Raw genomic sequence first — 26,671 nt, 5'->3', positions numbered from 1 at the left:
TGCTATAATTCCACACAGAACTCAAGTGGTGATGCTAGCTCAGTGGTGACGGTACTGGACTAGTAATCAGAAGGTCACTGGTTCGAGACCCATATCCACCAAGTTGCCACTGTTGGGCCCTTGAGCAAAGCCCTTAACCCTCAGTTGCTTAGAATGTATTCATCACAACTGTAAGTCACTTTGAATAAAAAGCATCTGCTAAGTGCTGAAAATGTAAATGTGCCCCTGAGCTAATATTTAGTAGCACACTCTTTTAAAACAATAACTGATTTGTGGTGCCTTTTTCTGAAAGGAGTGCAGGGTTGCCAGTATTTTGGACATGACTACCTTTCCTGTTTTGGCAGGAAATGTGCTCCATAGTAGTTGTCCACAAAAAGAGGCTTTTTTTTGCTGAGGGGTTGGAATTCCTTCCAAATCCACAGCCCAGCTGAGTGAGATTCATTTCCGGTAGCTTTGTGCTTTTAGACTGGAATGTGTAGATTTTTGTTCCAGTTTAAACCCAGATAGGAGGTTTAGAGCTTAGCTGGATAGTTCTTGGAAAAAATGTGTTGCACTTAATTGGTAGCGTTCCAGCACACTCCGCCAGTTATATGTTTGTCTGAAACCACCAAGAATACACAGATCAGCCATAACATTAAAACCACCTCCTTGTTTCTGCACTCACTGTCCATTTTATCAGCTCCACGCACCATATAGAAGCTTTTTAGTTCTACAATTACTGAATAGAATTCTACTCAGCAAGCACAATGTAAGTGTATTTTGTGCTACATACCTAGTTTGTATGTATTAACATACAGCGTTTTGTAGGTTTATAATAATACTATGAAATATTGGACAAAAAGAAAATAAATAAAAAGAGGAAGCAGCTTGTGTGTGTGGTGGTCCAGGCCACAGAGTCATGCACTGCATTGCACAGCAGCTTTGTTTGAGATTCTGCACACACTGCACTGGCATGTTGAACGGGTAGGTGTTTTTAAGGCATGCTGGACGTGGGATTTGATTTTTTTTAGGCATGCCGAACAGGGGATGTGTTTCATTCACAACAGGGGCAGTGGTAGCCTAGTGGGTAAAGCTTTGGGCTAGCAACTGAAAGGTTAAGAGTTTGAATCCCAGCTCTGCCATGCAGCCACTGTTGGGTCCTTGAGCAAGACTCAACCCTCTATGCTCCAAGGGTGCCATATGATGTGTCTGTGTGGGTTTCCTCCCACAGTCCAAAGACATTGAGGTGATTTGGAGATACTACACTGTCCATGACTGTTTGATATTAAACTTGTGAACTGACGAATCTTGTGTAACCAGTAATTACCTGTCCTGTCATGTCATGTAACCAAAGTGTGTAAAACATGATGTTAAAATCCTAGTAAATAAAATATATACATTTGTTTCTTAAACCAAGCCACCAAAGTGTAAGAGCATTGATGCGTAACTAAAATGATACAGTCTGTAAAACTGGATGGTGGTGATTTTGATTGTTGAATCATTTGGATCACATTTCGGTGTACAGACTCAATCTACACTCCTCCTCTTTCTCATGCAAATCACATCACATTATAAATGCATCTTTATTGTCTGAAATTTACCACCAGCTCATTATAACCTCCTGCAAAATTTGCCCAAAATGTGCCTGACAAGAAGTCACCGAGCTGACCTCTTTCTGATACCGTGCTGTGATGCATTGCAGGCTTTTGGATTTATTATGCAGCGCCTTCCGCATCACGTCCTCACCGTGGCTCATATGGCCTTGTGCTATTGAGTCACTGCTGCTTTTGTCCTTTTAAGTCCTTTATTAAAACACTATTGACCCTGGAAAAACACACACACTCCGGTCTCTTCTGCTTAGGTTTGAGTCTCTAAATCATAACATCTATACTTTTTTGTCATAGATGACATAGTGCTGGACAATAATTCGATATCGATATATATCGCGATAGAAAATGTTTCAATAACGGTGATATGATTGATCGATATGCATTACGTCAGTGCGCTTTGCCCGTATTACTTTTTTGCGGAAGCATTTCTGCTCGCAGGTTCCCACAGGGACGCAATTCAACAGCGCACCTCAAGCGAGTCGTTCTCCATCAAAACAGTGCAGTTACACACTCAACATAAATGTCAACCACCAACACAATTACAGAAGAAGTACTAGTACTGAGTACTAATATCAGTTATTAATATTACTTCTTATTAGTTGTAGCGCGCTATGAATAAAGGCACCAACGGGATATTCGCGTTCCACTGTTGCCAGATTGGGCGTTTTTCCTCCTAATTGGGCGTTTAAAAAAAACAAAAAACAATTTAATAGCATTTAAATAACACTTCTATTGAAAAGAGAATATTCAGTTTTAAGAAGCCCCAGCATTGTAGAAGGCTGTTAAAAGTAAAGTCAATGTTCAGTGCTGATTTGGCTTAATAGTGTTGGTCAGAATGTGTCATATTCTTGAAAGAAAATTAAAATTTGTTTTCCATGCATTCACACTGGCATGTTCTGGGGTTCAGATGAGTCTCATCAGTACACTCAAGTTTGCAATCAAATGATCAAGTATTGCAAAGGAATATCTTTGAAATTCTGTTAAGGTTATAGGCTATATTTTAGTTTTTCACAGGGAAAATGAGATGCTTATTATGTTAGGCTTGATGTAATTCTACATGGTACTCACTGCCATAGGTAAACGAGTGAGTGACCAAAACACTACTAGATCAAAAGCTACTAGCCACATACAAAAATAAGGTATCAGACAGTTTCTGTGCCACCCCTGTGTGAGTAATGGTCTCAGTCTGGCCACCCCTATGAAAATTGTCTGGCTTTGCCACTGTCCACAGTTGAAAAAGAAGCAGACGAAATAGCTGATAAGAGATGAAGGACTAATTCAGTCATGTATTCAGCTTGTATTTCTTGCCAGAAACCAGAAAAGATGTTTGCAGGTACAGGCATCCAATTTTGGTGTTTTTGGCAGTTTTTCTGACATTTGTGTTATTCATATTGATATCGGAATTATATCATATCGACCGAAATTAGGAGTTATATCGTGATATAAATTTTAGCCATATCGTCCAGCCCTAAGATGACACACACATTCTTTTTAAATGTACTCGTTTGGCTTACACTTAGTAATGCCAAGTTCACACAAGTAGGGAAAAATGAAATGAATCTGAGTGGATTTGGCTACGTGGCCAGCAGGGATTGTTTGTTCTATAGTGAGTTGGAGGTTAATAAATATTTTTTGCAATGCAACGTTGGTATTATGTTTTGTAGAGAACAATATGGTCAGAAATACTGTAAAACTTGATTGTGTCCCTGTCCCACCTTTTTGTGTCCCAACTCCTCCCCTGCGTTTCGAGACCACACTCATTGCCGGTCGACCGACTCATATCCAAGCAAGCTAGATAATTATCTTCAGTCGGTCGGATCAAGTTGTTGAGCACTTCACACATAGCGATTGAGAGCCGAGTTTCGATCACCGAGCAAACGCCGAGCTGCTCCCGAGCCGGCAAATCTAGCGCCGACCAGACGGCGAGCGAAAATCAGGACAAGAATCGTGTAGTGTGAACTAGACATAAGCAAACTTTACTTTTATAAACCACATTAGGCACAAAGTATATGGACCAAACATCCATCCCTATGTGCTGTAGTGAGGTTGGAAGATATTACCTTTGTGCAGTGAGGATTTGAATTAATCCCAAAGGTGTTATATTTGGTTGCGGTCAGGGCTTCTGCAAGTCAGCTAGGTTCTTGCAAACTAAAGACAAAGCATTTCTTTATAGACCTTGCTTTGTGCAGGGTGGCATTGTCATGCTGTGACAAGGGGAAAAAATCCTTCCCAGATTGCCACAAAGTTGGTAGAACACAGTTAAGTAGAATGTTCAGTCTAAACCAGCGGTCCACAACCTTTTTTGCACCATGTACTTGTTTCATATAAAATATATCATCATGGACTGGTGGGGGTGGGGGGGATTTAAAATAGTATAACAATACTACTCACGAATGATGGAAAATCAGTGGAAATCCTGAGCTTTTTTCACTGCAACGGGATGCTCCCACCGAGACAATAACACCCAAAATGTGTTGGAAATGGAATCTGTGTTTTCATTGCTTTTCTAGCTATCTCTAATTATTTATTCCTTCTGTGTGGCCCGGCAGTAAATGACGCATGATCCGTGGCCCGGTGGTTGGGGACCACTGGTCTAAACTAAAGCTTCAGACTATAATTTTCACTCTGGCAAAATGTATAGTTGTCATTAATCGTTCAGGCATGTACGATTTTCCTAGTAGCTTTTAAAACCTGTATTTGTTCCCTGACTGCAAGATGGAGAAGTAAGTCATCATGCCAAATAACAAGCTTTAACTGCTTGTACTTGGCATTGCACGTGTTGATCTTAGGCTTGTGTGTGGCTGTTCTGTTAGAAACTGAATCTATGAAGCTCCCAATGGATATATCTTATGGTTGCTTTAACGAGCACTTTAAAACTCACTAGTAAGAAGAAGTTGAACTGAGGACACACAGTGTGTATGCTTTGTGTTACATTACTCTTTGGTCCCCCTCTGTGAGCTTGTTTGGCTAATATTTCCTGGAGAGATATTTTACCTCATGAGACAATGTTCACAAAAATGTGCTGACTAGGACACACTGACTCGTGGAAAGAATGGCATCAACAGTGCCAAGTTAAACATTAATAAGCTCCTCTGGACAACTTATTGCCGTTTTCATATTTTTTTCTTCTTAGTCTTCATACTCCATGACCATTTTGTCAATTTTATCAGCTCCACTTACCATATAGAAGCACTTTGTAGTTCTACAATTACTGACCGTAGTCCATCCGTTTCTCTACATACTTTTTAGCCTGTTTTCACCCTGTTCTTCAATGGTCAGGACCCCCACAGGACCACCACAGAGCAGGTATTATTTAGGTGGTGGATCATTTTCAGCACTGCAGTGACACTGACATGATGGTGGTGTGTTAGTGTGTGTTGTGCTGGTATAAGTGGATCAGACACAGCAGCGCTGCTGGAGTTTTTAAATACCATGTCCACTCACTGTCCACCCTATTAGACACTCCTACCTAGTTGGTCCACCTTGTAGATGTGAAGTCAGAGGCGATCGCTCATCTATTGCTGCTGTTTGAGTCGGTCATCTTCTAGACCTTCATCAGTGGTCACAGGATGCTGCCCACGTGGCGCTGTTGGCTGGATATTTTTGGTTGGTGGACTATTCTCAGTCCAGCAGTGACAGTGAGGTGTTTAAAAACCCCAGCAGTGCTGCTGTGTCTGATTCACTCATACCAGCACAACACACACTAACACACCACCACCATGTCAGTGTCACTGCAATGCTGAGAATGATCCACCACCCAAATAATACCTGCTCTGTGGTGGTCCTGTGGGGGTCCTGACCATTGAAGAACAGCATGAAAGAGCATGCAGAGAAACAGATGGACTACAGTCAGTAATTGTAGAACTACAAAGTGCTCCTATATGGTAAACAAGGAGGTGGTCATAATGTTATGCCTAATCGGTGTATGTTCAAAGCTTATGTTAGTCTTTTTCCCTATTAGACACACTCAAAAAATAAGGAGGAATAAAGCTCTGGAGCCAAATGTTCTTGGTATTGATTTGGATTTTGTTCATTTGTTAATCTTCACAGTATGAAATGTTTAGACGAGGGTTTTTTTTATAAGATCTATTATGAATTAAATGAATTGTTTTGTATTCCTCACAACAGGCAGTTGCATCGAAACTGGAGCTGCCCGATGATTTAGTGGGCTATTTCAGCCTTTTTCTAGTTCAGGAGGGGCTGGACGGAGGCTATACATGTGAGTAAACAGATTTCATTTACTGCTTTGGCAGCAGATTTGATAAAATCAGAGCAGTTTCTGACATGTTTGGAACACCTCATGTTGTATGCATATAGTGTGTTAAAATATTGAACTTTCGGTTTATTTTTGGCGAGGTCTCTTCACTGGAACACATCTAGTTTGAACCCATGCCGTGTTTTGAGAGTTTGAAACTGGAATTTTAAACAGTAAGGCTGTTGATTCTCAGAAGCAGAACGTGGGTGGACTGTTTAACTATGACACTAGGAGTCATAATTTTGGCCAGTGGGTTTCAACTTTGACCTCAAACAGGTCTTGTGGACTTGACATACTGATGTAATAGGCCAGTGGTGTAGAAGCACACACTACACCTCTGTGTTACAGGCTGCATATAACCCATGGGTGGACGATTAAAAAAAATTTACACACCCCTCCTAATTTTTGAGTTCTGGTGTTTCGGCCACACCTATTGTCTAAAGGTAATTATATTATATATATAACAATAAAATGCCATTAACAGTTTGGATAGGGACCTTTCCTGACCGAGCTTTACTGTGCCTTTGTGTACAAAGTTGTGGTTCGTACTCAGGGGCACAGAAACTTCAGTGACCCGAACAGAGCCCTGACCGCATACCCATTTTTGGCTGAATAGGCATGAATATACAAACCCCACTCTAAAATCCTGACATTGTTTTAACTGTTTATTGACTTTCATTAGTCCCTGAGTAACTAATGGCTTTAAAGTCATCCTACAATTAGTGCTCTAATACAGTGGTCGGGCGGCAAAGTGGCTCAGTGTGTAGCACTGTCGCCTCACAGCAAGAAGGTCCTGGGTTCGATCCCCAGGTGGGGGCGGTCTGGGTCCTTTCTGTGTGGAGTATGCATGTTCTCCTCGTGTCTGCGTGGGTTTCCTCCGGGAGCTCCGGTTTCCTCCCACAGTCCAAAGACATGCAAGTGAGGTGAACTGGAGATACAAAATTGTCCATGACTGTGTTTGATATTAAACTTGTGAAATAATTAATCTTTTAAAGTAACTACTGTTTCTGTCATCCTAATAAATAAATAAATATATACAGTAGCCCTCAACCAGGGGGCCGTGGCCTACTAGGGCGGCTTAGTGAGCCTAAGGGGGGTGCCAGTGCATTTTATTGAGGGACAGGAAAATTAATATGCTCTTGGCATACGGGAGCTCTCTTGTGATGTCGTCGTATTCTATTTTATACTTCCTATAGCCTACGGTGGGTCTTTGAGAATGGACAAATATTCGATTTACCTACCTCAAAAGTGCAAAGGTCAACACATGAGGACTGCGAATGATTCTGATGCAGTTGTTGATGCAGATAAGCAAGAAGGGCTAATATACATTTGTCTAAAAAAACATCTTTTGTCATCCTTGGTGAATGAGTAAGAATAATATCACAACCTGTGTCAGTGGGGTCAGAGATATATCTGATATACTATATGGACAAATGTATTGGGACTAGGGATGTAACGATACACTTTACCCACGATGCGATGCGATTCATGATACAGGGTTCATGATTACGGAATTATGACAAAGTTTCCTTTTATTATTTCTCTTAAAAAAAATACTGTATTTGTGTTTATCTTTTATTTATCTAAATAATGAATTCCCTTTTATTTTTGAGGTAGGTACAAACTATGCAAAACAATGCTGCACATTTCCCTTCTTGTGTAAAAAAAAAAACTGACATGAAATAAATCCCACATTAAATAAATAAATGAATAACACAAATAAACATAAATAAATTTGGCTGGAAAATTCCGAACCTGGCAACCCTGTAGTGACGTCAACCAGGCAAGGTGAATAGCGCCAGTGTCCTCTGCTGTTTAAAGTGAATATCGATTCATTATACATGTAAACCGATTTGAATCGATACACATGTGAATCGATTTTTAACTGTCCAACACATTATACCTACTGGTGCTTTCATGACATCCCATTTAAAATCCATCTGCATTTTTGGCAGATGAAATTCAATTCTCTGGTAATGTTTATTTAATGACGTCTCATGCAGATTATCAATGCCATTGCGCCAAAAGGGATGTTTTCCGTGGCTCTGTATGTATTTTTAAATACTAGCGTTGTCTTCCTACTCCGTTTTTGTAATCTGATGACATGCCATTGTGCTCTCTTGAAACTTGGCCAGATGGAATCCTCCTCATCTGTCTGTTTTTTTAATATTTTTATCTTACCATGCAAATGTCCTTAAAGCTACTCATACACTGTGTTTTCTGTTTGTTGGTCTGTCTCTCGTTGCTCTGTTCTGCAGTCGTGAGAAAGCTGCAGGAGTTTGAGCTGCCTTACGTATCGGTCACTAGCCTGTGCAATCCTGATTACCACATCGTCCTTCGCAAAAGGTACACCATGACACCGCTGTTCTCATTTATCTTTGTACAGAACAATAACTGTCTGACAGTTTCAATACCAGAGATTGTCAGTACATGATAAATCAGTATCAGCTGTGTAATTACAATAAATTAAGGTCATGTTTTGTCTTTATATTCATTTATCATTATTGATGGTATGGGTAACCTTTCATACTAGGATACTATCATGAGTAATGGGCTATTGAGTATTAAAGAAAAAAGCAAAGTGACAGTGTTAACGACATTATCATACAGGTCTGCATCAAAATGACTAGGTAGCAGTTTTTTTTTTTTACTGCTATGGTGCAGTCAAAATAAACAGACAGTTCTGTAGCACACCAGCGCTGAGATTATAAACACCCCGGTTCGGACCTCGGCTCTGCTACCGGTCGGCTGGGCGCCATCTAGCGAGTACAATTGGCAGTGCCTGTAGCAGACACAAATTGGGCACCGTGTCTGCTGGGTGTGGAAATGACTTGACTAAGTGGGTGGGGTCTTCAAACACTGAAATCTGGGGTTTGAATATCAGTGGTGCTATCAGCCGGTCAGGTGTCTACACAGTCATGATTATGATTGCCTATTTCGAGGGGTGTGGTGAATGGCCGAAGAGTCTAGCCATTTGGAGGTGCACTCATTAGTGCAATCTTACTGCCTCTCCCAGGCCTGGAAAAAATGAGGGTTTAGGTCAGGAATGGCATCCAGTGAGAAAACTGTGCCAAATGAGTTATGCAGGCTGTAAGGCTTTGCAGTGGTGGCCCCCAAATACAGGAGCAGCTGAAAGAAAAAAAGCTTTTAAAGCATTTGAATGCATGTTTTTACACTTGAATATGTAGATATTATGAATTTAAAAACGTAGATGAATTGAATTAAGAATCTGATAAATTTTAAATTGTGGTGTTTTTTTTAATGTGGGTCAGTTCCAAATTAAATGTATGTGTCAGATACTAAGCACAGAGACTTGAGGCATCTGTCATGACCCCTTTACACTGCTTTATGTATTTACAAAACGTCAGAATTGTCAAGGCATGTAAAATAGTTCTATATTTTCTTTTTAATTCGTTGCAGTTAAAAAACAGATGTAATAGAACCATTTCTGAATAAATTAGCTCTATTTTTTATTTTTTTTTGCTTGTTTTTGGCGGGACTGATTTACACCGATCAGCCATAACATTAAAACCACCTCCTTATTTCTACACACATTGTCCATTTTATCAGCTACACTTACCATATAGAAGCACTTTGTAGTTGGTGGTGGTGTTAGTGTGTGTTGTGCTGGTATGATTGGATAAGACAGCAGCGTTGCTGTAGTTTTTAAACACCTCACTGTCACTGCTGGACTGAGAATAGTCCACCAACCAGAAATATCCAGCCAACAGCCGGCAGCATCTTGTGACCACTGAAGAAGGTCTAGCAGATGACCAACTCGAACAGCAGCAATAGATGAGTGATCATCTCTGACTTTACATCTACAAGGTGGACCAACTAGGTAGGAGTGTCTAATAGAGTGGACAGTGAGTGGACACGGCATTTAAAAACTCCAGCAGCGCTGCTGTGTCTGATCCACTCATACCAGCACAACACACACTGCAGTGCTGGGAATGATCGACCACCCAAATAATACCTGCTCTGTAGTGGTCCTGGGAGAGTCCTGACCATTGAAGAACAGAGTGAAAGCAGGCTAAAAAAGTATGTACAGAAACAGATGGACTACAGTCAGTAGTGTAGTCCAAGGGTGTAGAAACAAGGAGGTGGTTTTAATGTTATGGCTGCTCAGTGTATTTGGTGCATTCAATAATATAGTAAGTTCAGCATATTAAATACTGTACACTGTGACCCACTAAATCACAAGAGCATGTTTAGTTACCACTCACTTCACTTTTCTTTGCACTTTCACACAAACTGAAAGAATGTAAAGGGAAGTCAGAGTGTCTCTGAAGGCTTTTTTTCAGAAGAATGTCCAGGTTTCTTTTAGGGCCAGTGATAGCTCAGTGGTTAAGGTAATGGACTAGTAAACAGAAGGTTGCCGGTTCAAGCCCCGCCGCCACCAAGTTGCCACTGTTGGGTCCCAGAGCAAGGCCCTTAACCCTCAATTGCTCATTGTGTAAGTCGCTTTGGATAAAAGCATCTGCTAAATGCTGAAAATGAAAATGTAAATGTTTCTGCCTGGTCTGGCTCTCCTGTAGACCTTGAGTTATTTAGCATCTTAAAGCAAGTATATAGGTGCGTTTTCCAGCTTCATTGGACCAGCCTCCACAGTAACAGCTCTCAAGAGAGGTTTTTTTCTTCAGTACATTTGAAACCCCAGTGGAGGCTGGATTTAAAGGCTTTTAAGTTTTACTCTGCTGAAATGCAGAAAAATTAGAATAGATCATTTGTCAGGCAGACTTGTTGGTTGTCTTCAATGATTAGCAATCCTGGCAAAAATATTTAATATTGATACTGTAATTCTCGTAACTGTTGTGCCCTTTGGCAAGCTTGATCTCTCTTATGAAATAGTTCTACGCAAACATTTTCTCTCCGTTTCGCAATCTTCTCCCCCGCCTTCATCCTCTGTTTCCCCGAGTTCCTAAACAGCACATACAGCAGCTTTTTATTTGCTTTTTGACCAAACAAAAAAAAAGAAAACTCAATCCTTCTGACCCTCTTTCTAACCTTTTGTTTTTGGTTAAAATGAAATAGAAGATATAAAAGTATGTGGTGTGTTGGGTGACTGGGTTTACAGATGTGCAGCATGTTTTCCAGTAACAGAGAAAAGCAGAAGAGCAGCTACACTCATACAATCAGACCTCTGAGCCAGACAGACTGACCAAGAATATTCAAAGCTGTTGAGTGAAAGCTGACTCTGAGTTGTTAGTTTATAATAGTTTAAAGGAATGTCATGCTGTGTAGTGAAATGTAAGACCAGAAAACCACAACCTAATTTGTCTTATGCTGACTGGATGAAGATTTTAATTATCACAGCTATGTTAGTCATTCAGGAAACACAGTGCCACTCAAACACTTCACCAGCTACTTCATACTTGACTTGTGGGGACTTTAGCTCATGCTTTAAGCTTCACAACTTAAAACCAGTGATAATATTCTTATTATTTAATGCTGACAAGATCTCTGGAATCTTGCTAGCTTTTACTTTGTGACCAAAGTAAGCTAAGATAATTGGCAGTTAGAAAACCTGCCTGTACCTGCCAACCCATAAGCTGTTTGAGAACAACAAGGACATAAAATCACAACTAGTGGATTATATTTATGTATTTGATTTTAGTTTATGTATATCCCATAATTTAGTCATGCAGAACAAAACCAGTCCTCCGTTTTTTTTTGTTTTTTTTTTACCCTGATGGCATTTTTGCTTTACTGTAAAAAATGTTTAATAAGTATAAGTGATGATTTACTATAAAAATATTAATACTGTAAGAACAGTGTTATTCAGTATAGTTGTATGTGGTTTGTGAAGTTTTTGAATGATGAAGGCTTTGGTTTATTTCAAGTACCAGATTAATATGGCATATAAACTTGGTCGGTACTGGTGCTTGGTTGGCACAGCAGTCTATTATGCTAGCACAGTACCAGGTAGAATCTCAGCTGTGCTTTCAACTGACCTGGTGTCTGCACAGACACGAGTTGGCTATGTCAGATGGGGGTGGTGTGATGGATTGCTACTCTGTCCAGGGTATTCCTGCTTTTCTCCTAGTGTTTACGGTGGAATCAGTCCTGCCACGATGCTGACTAGTATAGTGGTTGATGAAAATGAAATGAAAACTGAAGTAAATAAATGATTAGTTCTTAGCTAGCCGGCCTGATCTTATGGAATGGCGAAGGGAGATAAGTGTTTTTGAATAAAACATGATAAATTATGACAATAAATAGTCTTTATAATTATTGAGGGTGAAGATGTGCATAGTACTCATACCTAGGAGGTGAGACGTTCTTTGTGATGCAGATTGTGTTTTTCTACCAACACAGTTTACAATAAAAACACTAATATTTATTCATTGTTGTTTTTTTGTACAGCTACTGGGACATGGCATATGATAATGATGTAATGGAGGACAGAGTGGGTCTGAACTTACTATATTCTCAGGTAGGCTATCTGTTTTCCATCTGAAATCATACTGGAAGTATTTTTTTATTATTATTATTCTGAAATAAGGCTTGTTATATTTGTACATGTTTTATCTTCTGTTCATACAATAAATCATCTGGTTTAAGGTTCATTAGCGCAATTACAAACTATCGCATAATACCACTAAATATCTGTAGAAAACTTATATTTCAGATAGTCACAAGCTAAAATTAAAACCCCATCTGAATTTGCCTTTTCTTCTTTATGACAACCAGTGCATTTGCATTTTAATTGCTTTATTCTATCAGTAATGCATGGCCGGAAAAGTAATTTTAGTACCATCATAAAAATAGAATGATTGATTCTTTCACTGGTTCTCTATGTAAATCAGATTGAATTTTTATCTGTACCACAATATGGCTTTGAAAATGATGCTCTTATAGCCTAGGGGTGCAGGGATACACAATTCTTAATAAAATACATATTTTCATGTTAGAGAGCTTAGCACATGCAACGAGGCAACCAAGCTAATTGAAGTACCTGCTGTTAATCAATTCCACATTATTTCTTTTGGTTTCCTGCTTGTAAACCACCTTACCGGATATACAGGTACAGGTCATGCCAGGCCAGCTGTGGTGGAAATACACTCACATAAAGGTTATTTTCTAACCGGTGCCCTACACTCTTTAAGTGCACACTTTGGTAATGCAGAACACATTTTTAGAAATGCATTAAATTGTTTTTAATCAGTTGAATATGTTTTTCTGAAACCTGCATTTTATACATGTTCCACTGAGTGTATGAACATGTATAAAATTGCAGGGTTATAGGGTTATATCAAATACACAGTGTAGTAAAGTAGAGCATTTATGAGCTCAGGCACTTGGTGTATGAGAAAGCCTGGCTTCCAGTTTATCTCAAAGGTGTTCAGTGGTGTAGTGGTACAGGCTACAGCAGTTCCTTTACATCGATTTGTCATACTATGTCAAAATAGTACACAAGGCACAGTCATGCCGAGAAAATTGGGTGTTCCCCAAATTGTTGCCACAGAGTTGGAAAGAAACTTTGTAACTTTATGTACATCGGTTAGCAATTGGGTGTGGCTAATACAACTAAACGTAATAATGAGTTGAATCAGATTTCCTGAATGCAGGTGTTACACCAAGTGCATGGTAGAATAAATGTTGATTGTGAGCCAGAAATATTTGTTCTTCTAAATAGGCACAAATTCCCACATTACTGAAATCTTGTGGAAAGCCTTGGAATAAGTGTAGGCTACAATAGACCATTAGCTTGTCCGTGAAGCTAATGTACATTGCCACACAGCTGTATGTGCATGTAAACAAAACTAAATACAGTGTGTTTACCTTCTCAGACGGTGTCAGACATTGAGCGAGGTTGGATTCTGGTGAACAAAGAACAACACAAACAGCTGAAATCTCTGCAGGAGAAAGGCTCAAAGAAAGAGGTGAAAGTTCAGACCTATTTAATCTTCTGTGCATTTGCAATCTGGGGCCAGAGAGCTAAATCTTGAATGTGTTTACTATTTCAAAACTGCTCTAGCAGCATCGATGTAGCTTTCATTTATCATTGTTCTTTGATACAGGTTATTCGATTGGCACAGACCTTGAAGTACTATGGCTATATCAAGTTTGATCCCTGCATCACAGATTTTCCCGAAAAAGGATGCCAAGTCATCGTCAGTGCTGGTAACAATGAGCTCAACTTTCACATTAAACTGCCCAATAAACAAATGAAGGAGGGCAGCTTCAAAGTAACACGCATGAGATGCTGGCGTGTCACGTCATCTGTAAGTGTGAACTAATTGCAGGTTTGTGTAATATTAGCTTTGTGTTTGAGGATTAATATGTAATAAATCTGTCTCACTTTTGTGTAAAAATTGGGGTGGGTGGATGGTTTAAGTTTCTAATTGTAGTGGCTCTGTTTATAAAGCATCCAGAACCAGAAATTTTAAACCCTTAATTTAATCTATGTAAAATAACCCCTGAGAAACTCCCCACCCCAGTAGATTTGGTCCCCCAGTGTTAAATTCATGGCTATGGCCTTCAAATGACTGTTTGTTTTTGGAATTTGGGGAAAAATATTGATTTTACTAAAACACATACTAATAAATAGTATGAACCAGAAAAACTGATCATTTTGCAGTGTTCTCTTAAAATGTTTTCCCCAAACAATCTTTGGTTTTATTACCATTCAAAACAACTAACCTACCTTGCAGCCATTAAAATAAAAATGAATATATAAAATAGCCCAAATAATAAAGACAAGATGAAGCAGACAGAAACATAATTACACACGTGTTAAACATGGCATTAACATTTGAATAAATAAATATTATCAAAATTAATTAGGTATGAAATTAAAATGTCATTTATTACTGCACCACCCGGTCTAACACGCTGTAGCTCTCGAGCGCTCAAATTCAAATCTCAGCTCTGCTATTGGCTGGCTGGGAACATACATAGACGTGATTGGCTATGTCTGAAGAAAGGCGGGCAGTAGGGATTCCTCATTACTACAGCAGTTACGGCCTCTGTTGGCTGCTAATTTGCGAAGAACTGCTAATTTTAAAATGACGAGAAAACAAAGTAATTATTATTTACTAGAATTATTCGACATTTGAAGTTAAATTGAGCCTCTTTCTTCACAGGTAAACAGTTAACTGAAGCTATAAACTGCAAAATGTATAAGTATATTAAAGACAGCTAACTTCTCTCATTAGCCTTCATTAGTTGCCTTATTCTGTTACGAACTTTCCAGAACACCCACTGACTGTTGTAACCTCACATTATAATTCAGCTCGCAATATGTATTTTTAAAGCCATTTACCTTTTTTTATTTGCCACAATATAACAACAAAATATAACGACTTTCTACAGGTAGCAGTGGCACAGTTAACTTTCCACTTTGCTTGTTAGCATAACTTGGATTATTTACTGGTAGAATTAGTTTTATTTTTATAGTTTTATATTATTTTACTGTAACGAATTATTTAACAGAAGCCAAACATCTCAGTAAACCAAAATATCTGTAGATAACATAAAAAAAATAGCAAACAGGGTGGTGTTTTGCCGATTTATTCTACTTTTCGAGATGTCCCACTGAGCATGCGCACATCTGTTTCGACTATGCATGCGCATATAATGTGCTATAATAAGGATATACGTAGATCTATCGAGATGTGCTACCTATATTGTATGAAAAGATATTGATCTGTCAAGATGTGCTACCTTTAGTGTCTAATAAGATTCACATCTATCAAGGTGTGCTACCACTAGTTATAATAAGATACACATCTATGGAGATGTGCTACCTATAGTGTATAATAAGATACAGATCTGTTGATGTGCTACCTGTAGTGTAGTTTTAATAAGAATAAATTGATAAAACTTACAAATAATTACTATATAAATCTGCACTATGGTAGGAAATTTCGATAAGGTAGGACAAATCGACAGTTATTTGTTAATTGGCTTAGCTGGTGTTATTCGGGGGTAATTAGGGTATTTCTGCCAGTTTAAAATCTGTTTGATCTATTTTGAAGGCTTTTTTTAAGATGACTAAGTAATGTTTATAGTACTAAAACTAGTTTGACTGTGCTCAGGCTGCTTGCTTCTAATTTCCTTTATTATTTTCCTGCAGTCATGGTAATTGTGACTCTCCCTTTAGGCACTGGTATTAGTAATATTTCTGCTTTGCTGGGATGACGTTGGCACTGGCTAATTATGACTAAGTAAAGAATCTCATTGAGACGAGTGAGATCAACCTGCCCACCAACGTCAGTCTGCATCATCAATCAAGGCAGACATTCAGAAATACAGTGACTAAAATAGGGTACATGCTGTATTCTCAAACAACTTACAGGCAGTCATTTCGAAACATAGGTCTTAACAGCGTAATGGCAGTTTAAATCGAATTACTTTACTGTTAGGCGGCACGGTGGCTAAGTGGGTAGCACTGTTGCCTCACAGCAAGAAGGTCCTTGGTTCGATCCCCAGATTGGGCGTCCAGATCCTTTCTGTGTGGAGTTTGCATGTTCTCCCCTGAGTTTGCATGTTCTCCCCTGTGTGGGTTTCCTCCGGGTTCGATCCCCAGGTGGGGCGGTCCAGATCCTTTCTGTGTTGAGTTTGCATGTTCTCCCCTGTGTGGGTTACCTCCGGCAGTCCAAAGACATGCAAGTGAGGTGAATTGAAGATACAAAATTGTCCACTACTGTGTTTGACGGTAAACTGGTGTACTAATGAACCTTGTGTATCGTTACTATCGTTACTGTCATGAATGTAACCAAAGTGTAAAACATGACGTTAAAATCCTAATAAACAAACAGACAAACATTACTGTTACATTGTTTATAGGTGTGTTTGTTTCTGCATTTTGGTTTTCAAGTCAGTCTGTAGGACTGGAACTACTGCTGCTGCAGTGCTGTTTAATGATGAGAGGAAGTGTTTTCAGACAAGGTCTCACCCACACTCGTTTCCCATTATTACTCTGACTTGTGTTTACTGTGCTTTGTGTATGTCATTAGTTTAGGGGAAGTTGAAAATGCTGTGTGCTCACAGCATTTTCAGGAAGCTCTAGACAAACTGGACCTAATACAGAAGCACTAGAGTTGATTTGATGAAATCTGTGAGATTTGTAGTGTTTAAAGCTTTTAGAAAGCAGAGGAGGAGAAAAGCTTGTGGGGGCTATAGGGAGAAAAAAAAAAAGCCACATTGCTGATGTTGCGGTTTCTTTTTTGTGCTGTTAAGGCAAACTGTCACAGGTAATGAGTGTTTAACTACAGATGCCACATTACAGGATATATGCAAGTCATCTACTTACTAGGATATTTTGTTCCAACTATAAAAAAAATATACCCATCAACCTATAGTAAAGTACATGCAGAGTGTGTGGGACGACTATCATGACAAAGAAAAAGGAAATCTATGGTTCCCTTTGCTCAGTTTGACAGGAATTATGTTTAACAGGGATATAGGCCATACAGTGAGTTTTTTTTTTTTTTTTACGTAGGATAAGGCAAAACTTTTCTTGCTGGTGTTGCTAACCTTCAGATTCAACAAAAACTGTGATCAAATGAATTTAAATTTGTATTTATTTATGAATTTTGTACTTGCTGTAATACAGTCTAAGTAAGCATTAGCATGACCACTACTGATAATCAGAATAATTGTAAAATGACATACAGCATATTCTTAATGAACTGGGATTTTATGCTAAGAACTGGTCATAATAATAGATTGTAATGATTGTGTTTCCCTTCTGCAGCAAGTTCCGGTGGCAAATGGCACAGCTAATCCCTGCACCTCCAGCAAGTGTGAGGTCAAACTGGAGCTGGCCTTCGAGTATCTGATGAGCAAAGACCGTCTGCAGTGGGTCACTATCACCAGTCCACAGGTCAGCAACCCACCTGCAGAATGTTAAATTAGGCCACTTATTGTGGATAAAATATTTTTTGTTTCTCTGGATATCTTCTGGATGTGTATGTTTGAGTGTTGGAGGAAAACCACCAAGATTTTTTACACACATTTAAAGAAGTGCCAGTTTAATCAAAACACACTACAAACCTACAGCTTACATATTGTTGCAAATGGGGTCTTAATGTGCTAGCATACCATGTGGAGTGTGAATATAGTGGAAGTAGAAACGTTTATTCTTTAGATTTAGATGAAGCTTCTGAGTGTGATTACATTTGCCCATATGATTATGAACATATAAACCCATTTTAAATAAAAATTTCAAGGTACATAAGGCACATTGGTGACACAGCGGTGTAATGTAACACACTACTTTGGCGTGTTTATAGTTGCGAGATGAAATCGCTGCTGCCGTGATATTCATTTTCTAAAACTTTGTTTGCCTGCATGAGTTAGGGAAGGGGGTGTTTGTCACATAGAGCATAGCGTGACACTGTGTGGGAACCCAACACCGGCAGGTGATAATAAGTAGCTGTAGATTAGGAAATGAAAGGTGGGGAGAACAGAAAAACATTCAAGTACAAAAAGTTGTTCTCAAAGTTATTGCCACAGGTTAAAACTATGCAATGTGACTCCAGATGCTATGGTTACACACTGTTTCTGATTTCCTCTTCTAGGCTATCATGATGAGCATCTGTCTGCAGTCCATGGTGGATGAACTGATGGTCAAGAAGTCTGGAGGAAGCATTAAGAAGGTCAGTTTATTTGTAATGTCTACTGCCTGTCCTACTGGCAAACGGATCCAATTCTTCTGTTTAGTGTATGTGGGCGTACAGGGTTGCCAGGTCCAGCCTAAAGTCTGTCTAAATCCTGCCTTTCAGAAGCTAAAATTAGCCCAAAATCTAAGGTTTCACAGACATTTGAAGAAACTGAAAAATATTTTTTTTTATTATTTACAGTCTTAGAGCTTGATTCCTTCTATACATTTGTGTTCTGTTCCTGAGATTCTTCAGCAAGTCCTGAGTAGATATTAATTTTCATTTTCTACTGTTTGTTATGAAAGCTTTTTGGTGGCTGCAGTAAATTCCCCACCAAAAAAATGCTTCCTGCAACCTTTGAACTTGTGACTGCATTTTCAAACAAGCCCATTTGGCTGAAAAAACACAAGCCTGGCATCTCTGTGAGTGTATTGTGGCTTAATGTGTACGCTTAATGTGTACGCTTACTGGCCCTATAGATTATTTTGCACAATGAGGTAATTATTATTGTTTCATTTGCTTTACTTGATTCCCATATCCTTTTAATCGTGTTAATGCATGTATTCCTTGTGTTAGTGTTGAAAGTACAAACTACAGCTCCCTCTACAGCTTTCAGTAGAGGTTTGCATTGAATTCAGCCTGCTCTGAGTAAACACTGCTCTTTTTTATCTAGGGACTTCATTTATCTAACGTTCTCTCATCATTAGCGTGTAGGCTCCATGTCGAGCGTGGTTGTCTATTTCTGCAAGCTCTGTTGGCCTCTCACACTCTAATGCTAATGTGCTCTGTTCAGCAGCTGCAGAAGAAGCGTCTCAATGGATCCATCCATCGATCCAACAGTCAGCAAGCTGTGAAGTCACCTCCGTTATTGGTAATAAACAAACTCGTTAATTATAGCAATGCCTTAGAAGCATGCAGAAACATTAGCAGGGTTAAGTAATGGGTTTTCATTTATTCTAGGACTCTCCTGATACAAATCGCGAGCAAGTCGTCAAGCTCTCGGTAAGTTTCACACAGTTTTCACTCAAGATCACATTAAGGGTTGCTTGCAGTGGTTACATTCTGTTTCTTTGTTGTGTTTGTATTAATGTACTTGTGGTATCGAATCAATACAGGAAAAAGAGGCTGTGCTCCAAGTGACTTCTAGTGAGGTTTTATTTTGAATACATGTGTCCATCTTCATTTTACACATACTGTCTATTAACAAGAAAGGAGTGTATTTAACAGCATTAACAGAGATTTACTTTAAAAAAGCATTACATATAGATATATGTTTAATAAAAAATGAATGTGATTGTGCGTATAATTCTAAGAACGGTGGCTCTACTGACTGAGCTGGCCAGGCATTCAGTTGGCCATACCTGAGGGTAGCTAAGGTTTCCAATTAGTGCCGGTGCAAAACTCAGGCCTCCATGTCTGGTTAATGTGACGGCTGGAGTGATGGAAGATTCACATGGGGCATAGTGTGACTCTCCATACACACACAAAGCCGTGACTTCAAGCCCATTTAACACTTTTGTAATTAACTGAATGGTCAACCGTGAGACAGACCTTCTTGCCCAACATCAGTTCTTGACTTCACTAATGCACTTTTGTCTGGGCACAAATTCCCATAGGCATCTTTCAAAGTCATTTGGAGATAGAGGTTTTTTTAGTCTCATTACTGCAATGGTTTTGAAATGGCATGTTCAGCAATTTAATGTTCCAATAATTTCCTTTGGGATGAATAAAGCATCTATCTATCTATCTATCTATCTATCTATCTATCTATCTATCTATCTATCTATCTATCTATCTATCTATCTATCTATCTATCTATCTATCTCTATATCTATCTATCTATCTATCTATCTATCTTATTCTATCTATCTATCTATCTATCTATCTATCTATCTATCTATCTCTATATCTATCTATCTATCTATCTATCTATCTATCTATCTATCTATCTCTATATCTATCTATCTATCTATCTATCTATCTATCTATCTATCTATCTCTATATCTATCTATCTATCTATCTATCTATCTTATTCTATCTATCTATCTATCTATCTATCTATCTATCTATCTATCTATCTATCTATCTATCTATCTCTATATCTATCTATCTATCTATCTATCTATCTATCTATCTATCTATCTATCTATCTATCTATCTATCTATCTATCTATCTCTATATCTATCTATCTATCTATCTATCTATCTATCTATCTATCTATCTTATCTATCTATCTATCTATCTATCTATCTATCTATCTATCTATCTATCTATCTATCTATCTATCTATCTATCGCTCTCTCTCGCTCTCACTCACTCACTCACTCACTCACTCACTCACTCACTCACTCACTCACTCACTCACTGTAATGGGAGGTATCTGCATACTTTTGGCCATAAAGTGTGTAATATATTGGTGAAAATAAATTCAGGCCTCCACACTTGGTTGAGGTGCCGGCCGGTGTGATGGAAGATTCACATGGGGAATAGTGTGACTCACTGTTCTGACCTGCCGGCTGGAGTAAAAAAAAAAAAGTGGTCTGCGGTTCCTCCTTTGACCGGCATTATTATTTATTGCTTTATTAGATGAATTTTTGTCCTGTTGTGGTTTTCTACACACAGATGCACAGATGAATAAGTAGATAGTAGTAGAACTATTTTTTTAAAAGTAAAAATACACCAAATAAAATGGGCTAAGATGGGCTAAAATTCACTAATGACCCACTGGGTTAAAATTTACTATTGATCCACACGCAATCTTGTTAAAGTTTAATACACGTTCTAGAGTGCTAATACTCTGCATGTTTTTCCAATCTTTCATTTAGACCAAGCTAAGTTCTGTCTCCCTACGGGGAATCAGTGCCTCCAACTCGGCTAACGATCTCAGCGGCAACGATTTCCATGGAAACTACGCCTTTGAGGGCATCGGTGATGACGATCTGTGAGGCTCCTTCCAGACTGCATCACAGGAGAGCTGAGCTGAGCCGAGCACGTTCCAGCGGAGGGGACGCGTCTGATCCTGCAACCTCACTGAGCACTTTGTTGCCATGTAGTCTACAGCATATCTGCAACTATCAACCCCCCATCCCCCCACGCCCATACACGCCAGAAATCAAGTAAGGGTTCTAGGTGTAGCACAAGTACAATTCATTCTGTGTCTCATTCACGTCGATCAAATACTTAGAGAAGCTAAAATATCTGATCAGTATTTTAAACCCTGGCACGCTTTAAAAAGCCATCACACAGGGATGCAGAGTGACATTGGGTTGAGTTTACAGCATCCACAGATGAACAAAAAAAAGTGATGCATTATTGGTGTGCTAATGGCTGCTGCTGATTAAACCTTGACTAAATAGTATTTCATTATCAGAGACTTAAAGCTGTGCTTTCTTGTCCTTTTCGCTACGTCACCAATGGCCTGGCATTCTTTGAACTTGATGCCATCTTAAGCCGATGACCATAGTAAAAGTAGATCTGAGAACACTGATTTCACTGATTTAAACCGTTCCAGAATTTAGTCAGAGATATGGCTGTTTTCCTTAATAACTAAATTCCACATGCTCACACCAGCATCTACTGTTTTATTGAGTGCTTTCACATGCACACTTATGATTTGATCTCTATCAGATTTTGGCATTTCTTCTGTAATTAAGTGAACAACATGCTTTGATCAATGATATTGGATTTAGGGTGTTGGCTGATGGCAAAAGAATCTGTTTAAGTCATTTTAGGTATAGCTTAGGGTATTTCTTCACAGTGGGTGTGTTCGAAAACCTAGTGACCTGCCTTGCTGTCTTACTGCCTACAAAGGCAGCTGCCTAAATAGAGAGGATTCTAATAAGTCATTGACTTTTATAAGGCATGTTATTTGAATGTGCTATTAGGCAGCAATTCCATCAGTTTTCACTAACTAAGCTAACACAGTTAGCCTCATGCCATTCAAACCAATGGGATGGGGTGGCACAATGTGCTAGCATGTCAACTAACTAATGTCGAAAATGGGTAAATTTGCTGACAAGCTCGAACTTGCAAATAAAAACACTTGCGCACGTTTATACAAATTATAAATCAATAATAATTTATTTACGTTTGAAAATAACTTCGTTTTTTCTGCACCGTCCACCATGTTTTGAATTTTTCTGTGTGCTGGGATTGCCTCCACCATTAAGGCAGCATCGGATGCTCACTTATTCTCGAGTCAAAATAGCGTTGGAATTTTAAGATACCTAACTAGTGAGCATATTAAGGCATCTAGGATTTCGAACAGCCTATTTCTCGGGAGCGCGCGTAGGAGGACGTAAAATGCTGTCTATGTAGAGAGCTCTCTCGGTTTTCGAACACACCCAATGCAACCGTGCGATCGCATGATAACGTCACTTTTCTGAATCACATTTCATTTGCAACCTGACGGTAATTTGGTCAGCAAAATTGTGCAAGCAAAGTCACATTTTACAGCAGGATTTGTGGTGAACAAATTTGGGTGTTAAATTCAAAGTGGGGTTGTTTTTGTTTAGTAAACCAAAATGTTTCTTGTTGATTTCTTAACTGTTACTTCTTGATATGGCAGTGCAGTGGATCCAAAATGAAGGAAGTGCTTACTAGTACTAAGATTTTCTACAGTGTTATCCAACTCCACTACAAATGTCACCTACAAATGTGGTTTACAATCAGCCTGGAGACTTGGTCATTTACATTTGTGTTTTTTACCATTTTGGGAGTGAATTAGCCTAGCTTGCCAGGCCAATTGCAACCAAATTTCAAATGTACAAAGCTTGTTAAACATGTGAGATTAGATTTGGACTGCCAATTTGGTCATTTTGGACACACTACAAGCTGCAATATAAACTGGTTAACCATTGAAAGTCGTAGCTAAAATGGCACATTGCTAACAGCACTACCGTATCGAAATATTGAAATAATTTCATTTCAGTTTTATATCTCTGTTCTGTTTTTGTGGATCTAGCTTTAGACTGCGTCCACAGCAATGTATTTTGGTGTGTGACAAAAATGTGCTGTTGCTTTTGATTTTAGTAGCATTCATGTGATGATGGGATATCCCTTAATCAGACGTCATTGTACTTATTGTTTGTTTGTAGAACACAACAGTTGCACAAATCATGATTTAATGCATATCATGTTTATTTCATAATTAACACACACACACACGTTTATGACCCAAAACATTAGGACCACCCACCTAATATGTTGTCAAAACAGCTCTGAACTGCTGAGACATGAACTTCACAAGACATCAAGGGGAGTCCTGTGGTATCTGATAACAGGACATTAACAGCAGCATCTCTTTCTGCACTGTTGGTGGATGGTCATGTGCATTCTGGTGCCATCTCTTCCATGGGTAAATTGACGATGTTGTGCCCGGTTATCCAATGATCTTGAAGAAGACAGCATTTGTTGGACCAGTCAACTTTCTTCCATTGCTCTGATGGTCCAGTTCCATTGCTTGGGTGCAAAGTGTAGGTGCTTTTGATGGTGGACAGGAGTAAGCATGGGCACGTTGACTGGCCCGTGACTACACCAGCCCCATACACAAAAGGTTTGATGTACCTTGTGTTGTGACACATTCATTTTAAGACCAGTATTAAAATGATCTACAATTTGAGCCACAGTGGCTTTTTCTTCATCGCCTTTATGTCCTCTGGCATCAATGAGTCTTGGCTGCCCAACAACTCGTCAACAGGTTGTGGCTTGTTCCTCCTTGGAACACAGCTGCCTGTTAGAGCTTTGCTCTTTCATGGAAACTTTAACCCAGTCATATGATCATACGATCTGGCTTTAAGAAAATCGCTTAGGTTTTTATGCTGCCCATATCTGCATTTAATATGTTCCTGACCATCACATGCACAGTTGTACCGAAATAGGAATTGCCATGCACATTCCTGGGGGTGGTACTAATGTTTTGGCTCATCAGTTTATATAATTCGGAGTTTATCAAATCTGAGTCTTCTTAAAACCTTGGCATTTAGGGCATGTACGGATCAGACTGAGATCCCTGTAATAACAAGCATGTCGTTTCACTCCAAAGATGCAGCCTTAGTCTTCGGATCAAAACAGCAAGAGCTTAAAGATAAACACTGTGTTCGTGACCATGACTTCAAAATAAATATTTATTCATAAAGGACCAGAAACAGCCCTGTTTGAAGCTAGTCAGGAAATACAACAACACAGATTAATATATGTTTAATGGACGTCAAAATAATGAATGTAGTGTGTGTGAGTGGAAAATGCTTGTGCTCAAAGGCTAGTTAGATTAAAAGTAGTGATGCTACCGCTTCACTACTGGACTGTGCTGTTTAATCTAATGACTTAGCCACTAGCTTATACGTGTAGACCTGGAGCTTCTTCCATCATCAAGTCATTCACTACTTGTATTCTTGCCAAAATCTTTATTTTCTGTTTCAGATTATTTTGTACATGTAAGTGCACTCGTTGTAAAATGAAGAGTATTTAGGTGACACTGCTGCCTACATGATGTGCAATGTGCCAATCATTAAGAGATTTAGCATTTTCGTGAGGTGATCTTGCCAATGAACGGGACTTCTTCATATGCCTTTAAGCTTTTTCTTGCCTTTTCTGTAACAACAATGAATAAAAACCTCGACTACTCGGACTGTTCATCACAAAGAGCACTAGAGTGGCCGAACACCCAGCGTATGGAGAATTGCTTTGGTGGTTCGAGTGTTGGTTTGTATTTGGTGTAAGCTCCGGTGACACGTCTTGCAGAACATCGTCTGCTCTGTTGGTATGTTTGGCTGAACTGCTTGCACATGCTGAACTCATGATTTTGCACAATATTAACATGGACAGATGGTATGATTAATTATGGAAAACATTCTGCTAACTGGTTCTTGAGGATTTCTCTCATTTCTTTCAAGAGTTTCTTTTATCTTTTTTTAGACAGTTTCTCAGAAAGGCCAAACATTGTAGTTTACTAAAGCATTTTGCACAAAACACATTAATCACCATCATGTCACTTTTTTAAATGTACATTCAATTCTGAAAAAGTATTCAGACCATTTTGCTAATATGTATTCATTACTATTCTGTATTATAATTGTATGCAGTAGATCAAATAAATCTAAGTTGTGGAAAAATTAAAAACGTTTAATCACTGTTTACAGAATTTTAGACTTAGGTAGAAGTGTTTACAAATTCAATATGAATTTTGGCGATTGTCCTTGTACTTGTCTTTTTACACATCTCATTGTTTAAATAAGAATTCTATCCAATTTTTTTTCTTTAATAAAATATTGTTGTAGCATCTGACAGGCCTGTGTGGAAAAGGCACTCGCATCCATTTCATATTTTCTGCAGTTTGATTTTATAGCATTGCATTAGTGTCAATTACCGTTTTGTGAATGATACACAACTGACCTGAGAGTGCTGTAGAACATTACACCCAATTTTCCTACCTACTAGAAATTTTAGGTAGACATTAGTTATTTAATCTTTAGAAAGCTTCAGTATTTTAAAGAAATAATTCCACATTTCGATGTTAAAGATTCTGTTTTGCAATTTTGGTCAACCAACTTAATTCCAGATAAGTTTACAAATGAAAATGTATTTGAATGAATGTCGTTTATCGTATCCTTTGGCTTGACATCATTTCCAGTGTGACGGTTATTAAATATGACCCATCATATTTAGTATCAATGTATAAATGAGTGAATGAACATTTTTTTATAAAATTTTATCATTGTACGATCATTAATTACAGAAGAAAATCTAATCACTGTGTGTGTGTCTGAAACAGCTGCAACAGTTGCAAATCAATTTTTTCTCATTCTTTTGTAGCAAATAGAGCGGCACGGTGGCTCGGTGGGTAGCACTGTCGCCTCACAGCAAGAAGGTTCGATCCCCAGGTGGGGCGGTCCGGGTCCTTTCTGTGTGGAGTTTGCATGTTCTTTCCGTGTCTGCGTGGGTTTACTCCGGGTGCGCCGGTTTCCTCCAACAGTCCAAAGACATACAAGTGAGGTGAATTGAAGATACAAAATTGTCCATGACTGTGTTCGATATGACCTTGTGAACTGATGAACCTTGTGTAATGAGTAACTACCGTTCCTGTCATGAATGTAACCAAGTGTAAAACATGACGTTAAAATCCTAATAAACAAACACTGAGCTAGACATTCTCACATCCCAAACAGCAAAAAAAGGAAATGCCTCATTGTTCGTTCCCATATTATGTGATGTTTA

At 38.8% G+C, this 26,671-nt stretch overlaps 1 protein-coding gene across 5 annotated transcripts in view; it reads left to right on the top strand.

Moving 5' to 3' along the window:
* Nucleotides 1-26,671, top strand: part of snx17 (sorting nexin 17) — a 64,358-nt gene that overhangs the window by 19,182 nt on the left and 18,505 nt on the right. For 4 of the 5 annotated variants that reach the window (XR_010013732.1, XR_010013731.1, XR_010013730.1 and 1 more), the window contains exons 6-15: nucleotides 5,718-5,808; nucleotides 8,103-8,190; nucleotides 12,211-12,280; nucleotides 13,638-13,730; nucleotides 13,869-14,072; nucleotides 17,549-17,677; nucleotides 18,375-18,452; nucleotides 19,249-19,326; nucleotides 19,416-19,457; nucleotides 21,283-21,573. Coding sequence is in view for 1 of the 5 variants with exons in the window: in XM_063002198.1 (XP_062858268.1) it covers nucleotides 5,718-5,808; nucleotides 8,103-8,190; nucleotides 12,211-12,280; nucleotides 13,638-13,730; nucleotides 13,869-14,072; nucleotides 17,549-17,677; nucleotides 18,375-18,452; nucleotides 19,252-19,326; nucleotides 19,416-19,457; nucleotides 21,283-21,402 (990 nt within the window). In the remaining 4 variants the exon portion in view is untranslated. Of the gene's footprint in view, nucleotides 1-5,717; nucleotides 5,809-8,102; nucleotides 8,191-12,210; nucleotides 12,281-13,637; nucleotides 13,731-13,868; nucleotides 14,073-17,548; nucleotides 17,678-18,374; nucleotides 18,453-19,248; nucleotides 19,327-19,415; nucleotides 19,458-21,282; nucleotides 26,164-26,671 lie in introns of those variants that run through there. The other variant, XM_063002198.1, reaches the window with a different exon arrangement.

This window comes from Trichomycterus rosablanca, chromosome 9, assembly GCF_030014385.1.
Source record: "Trichomycterus rosablanca isolate fTriRos1 chromosome 9, fTriRos1.hap1, whole genome shotgun sequence".
Lineage (NCBI taxonomy): Eukaryota > Metazoa > Chordata > Actinopteri > Siluriformes > Trichomycteridae > Trichomycterus > Trichomycterus rosablanca.
The sequence above is the reverse complement of the archived record's forward strand: the minus strand, read 5'-3'. Positions and strand labels throughout refer to the sequence as shown.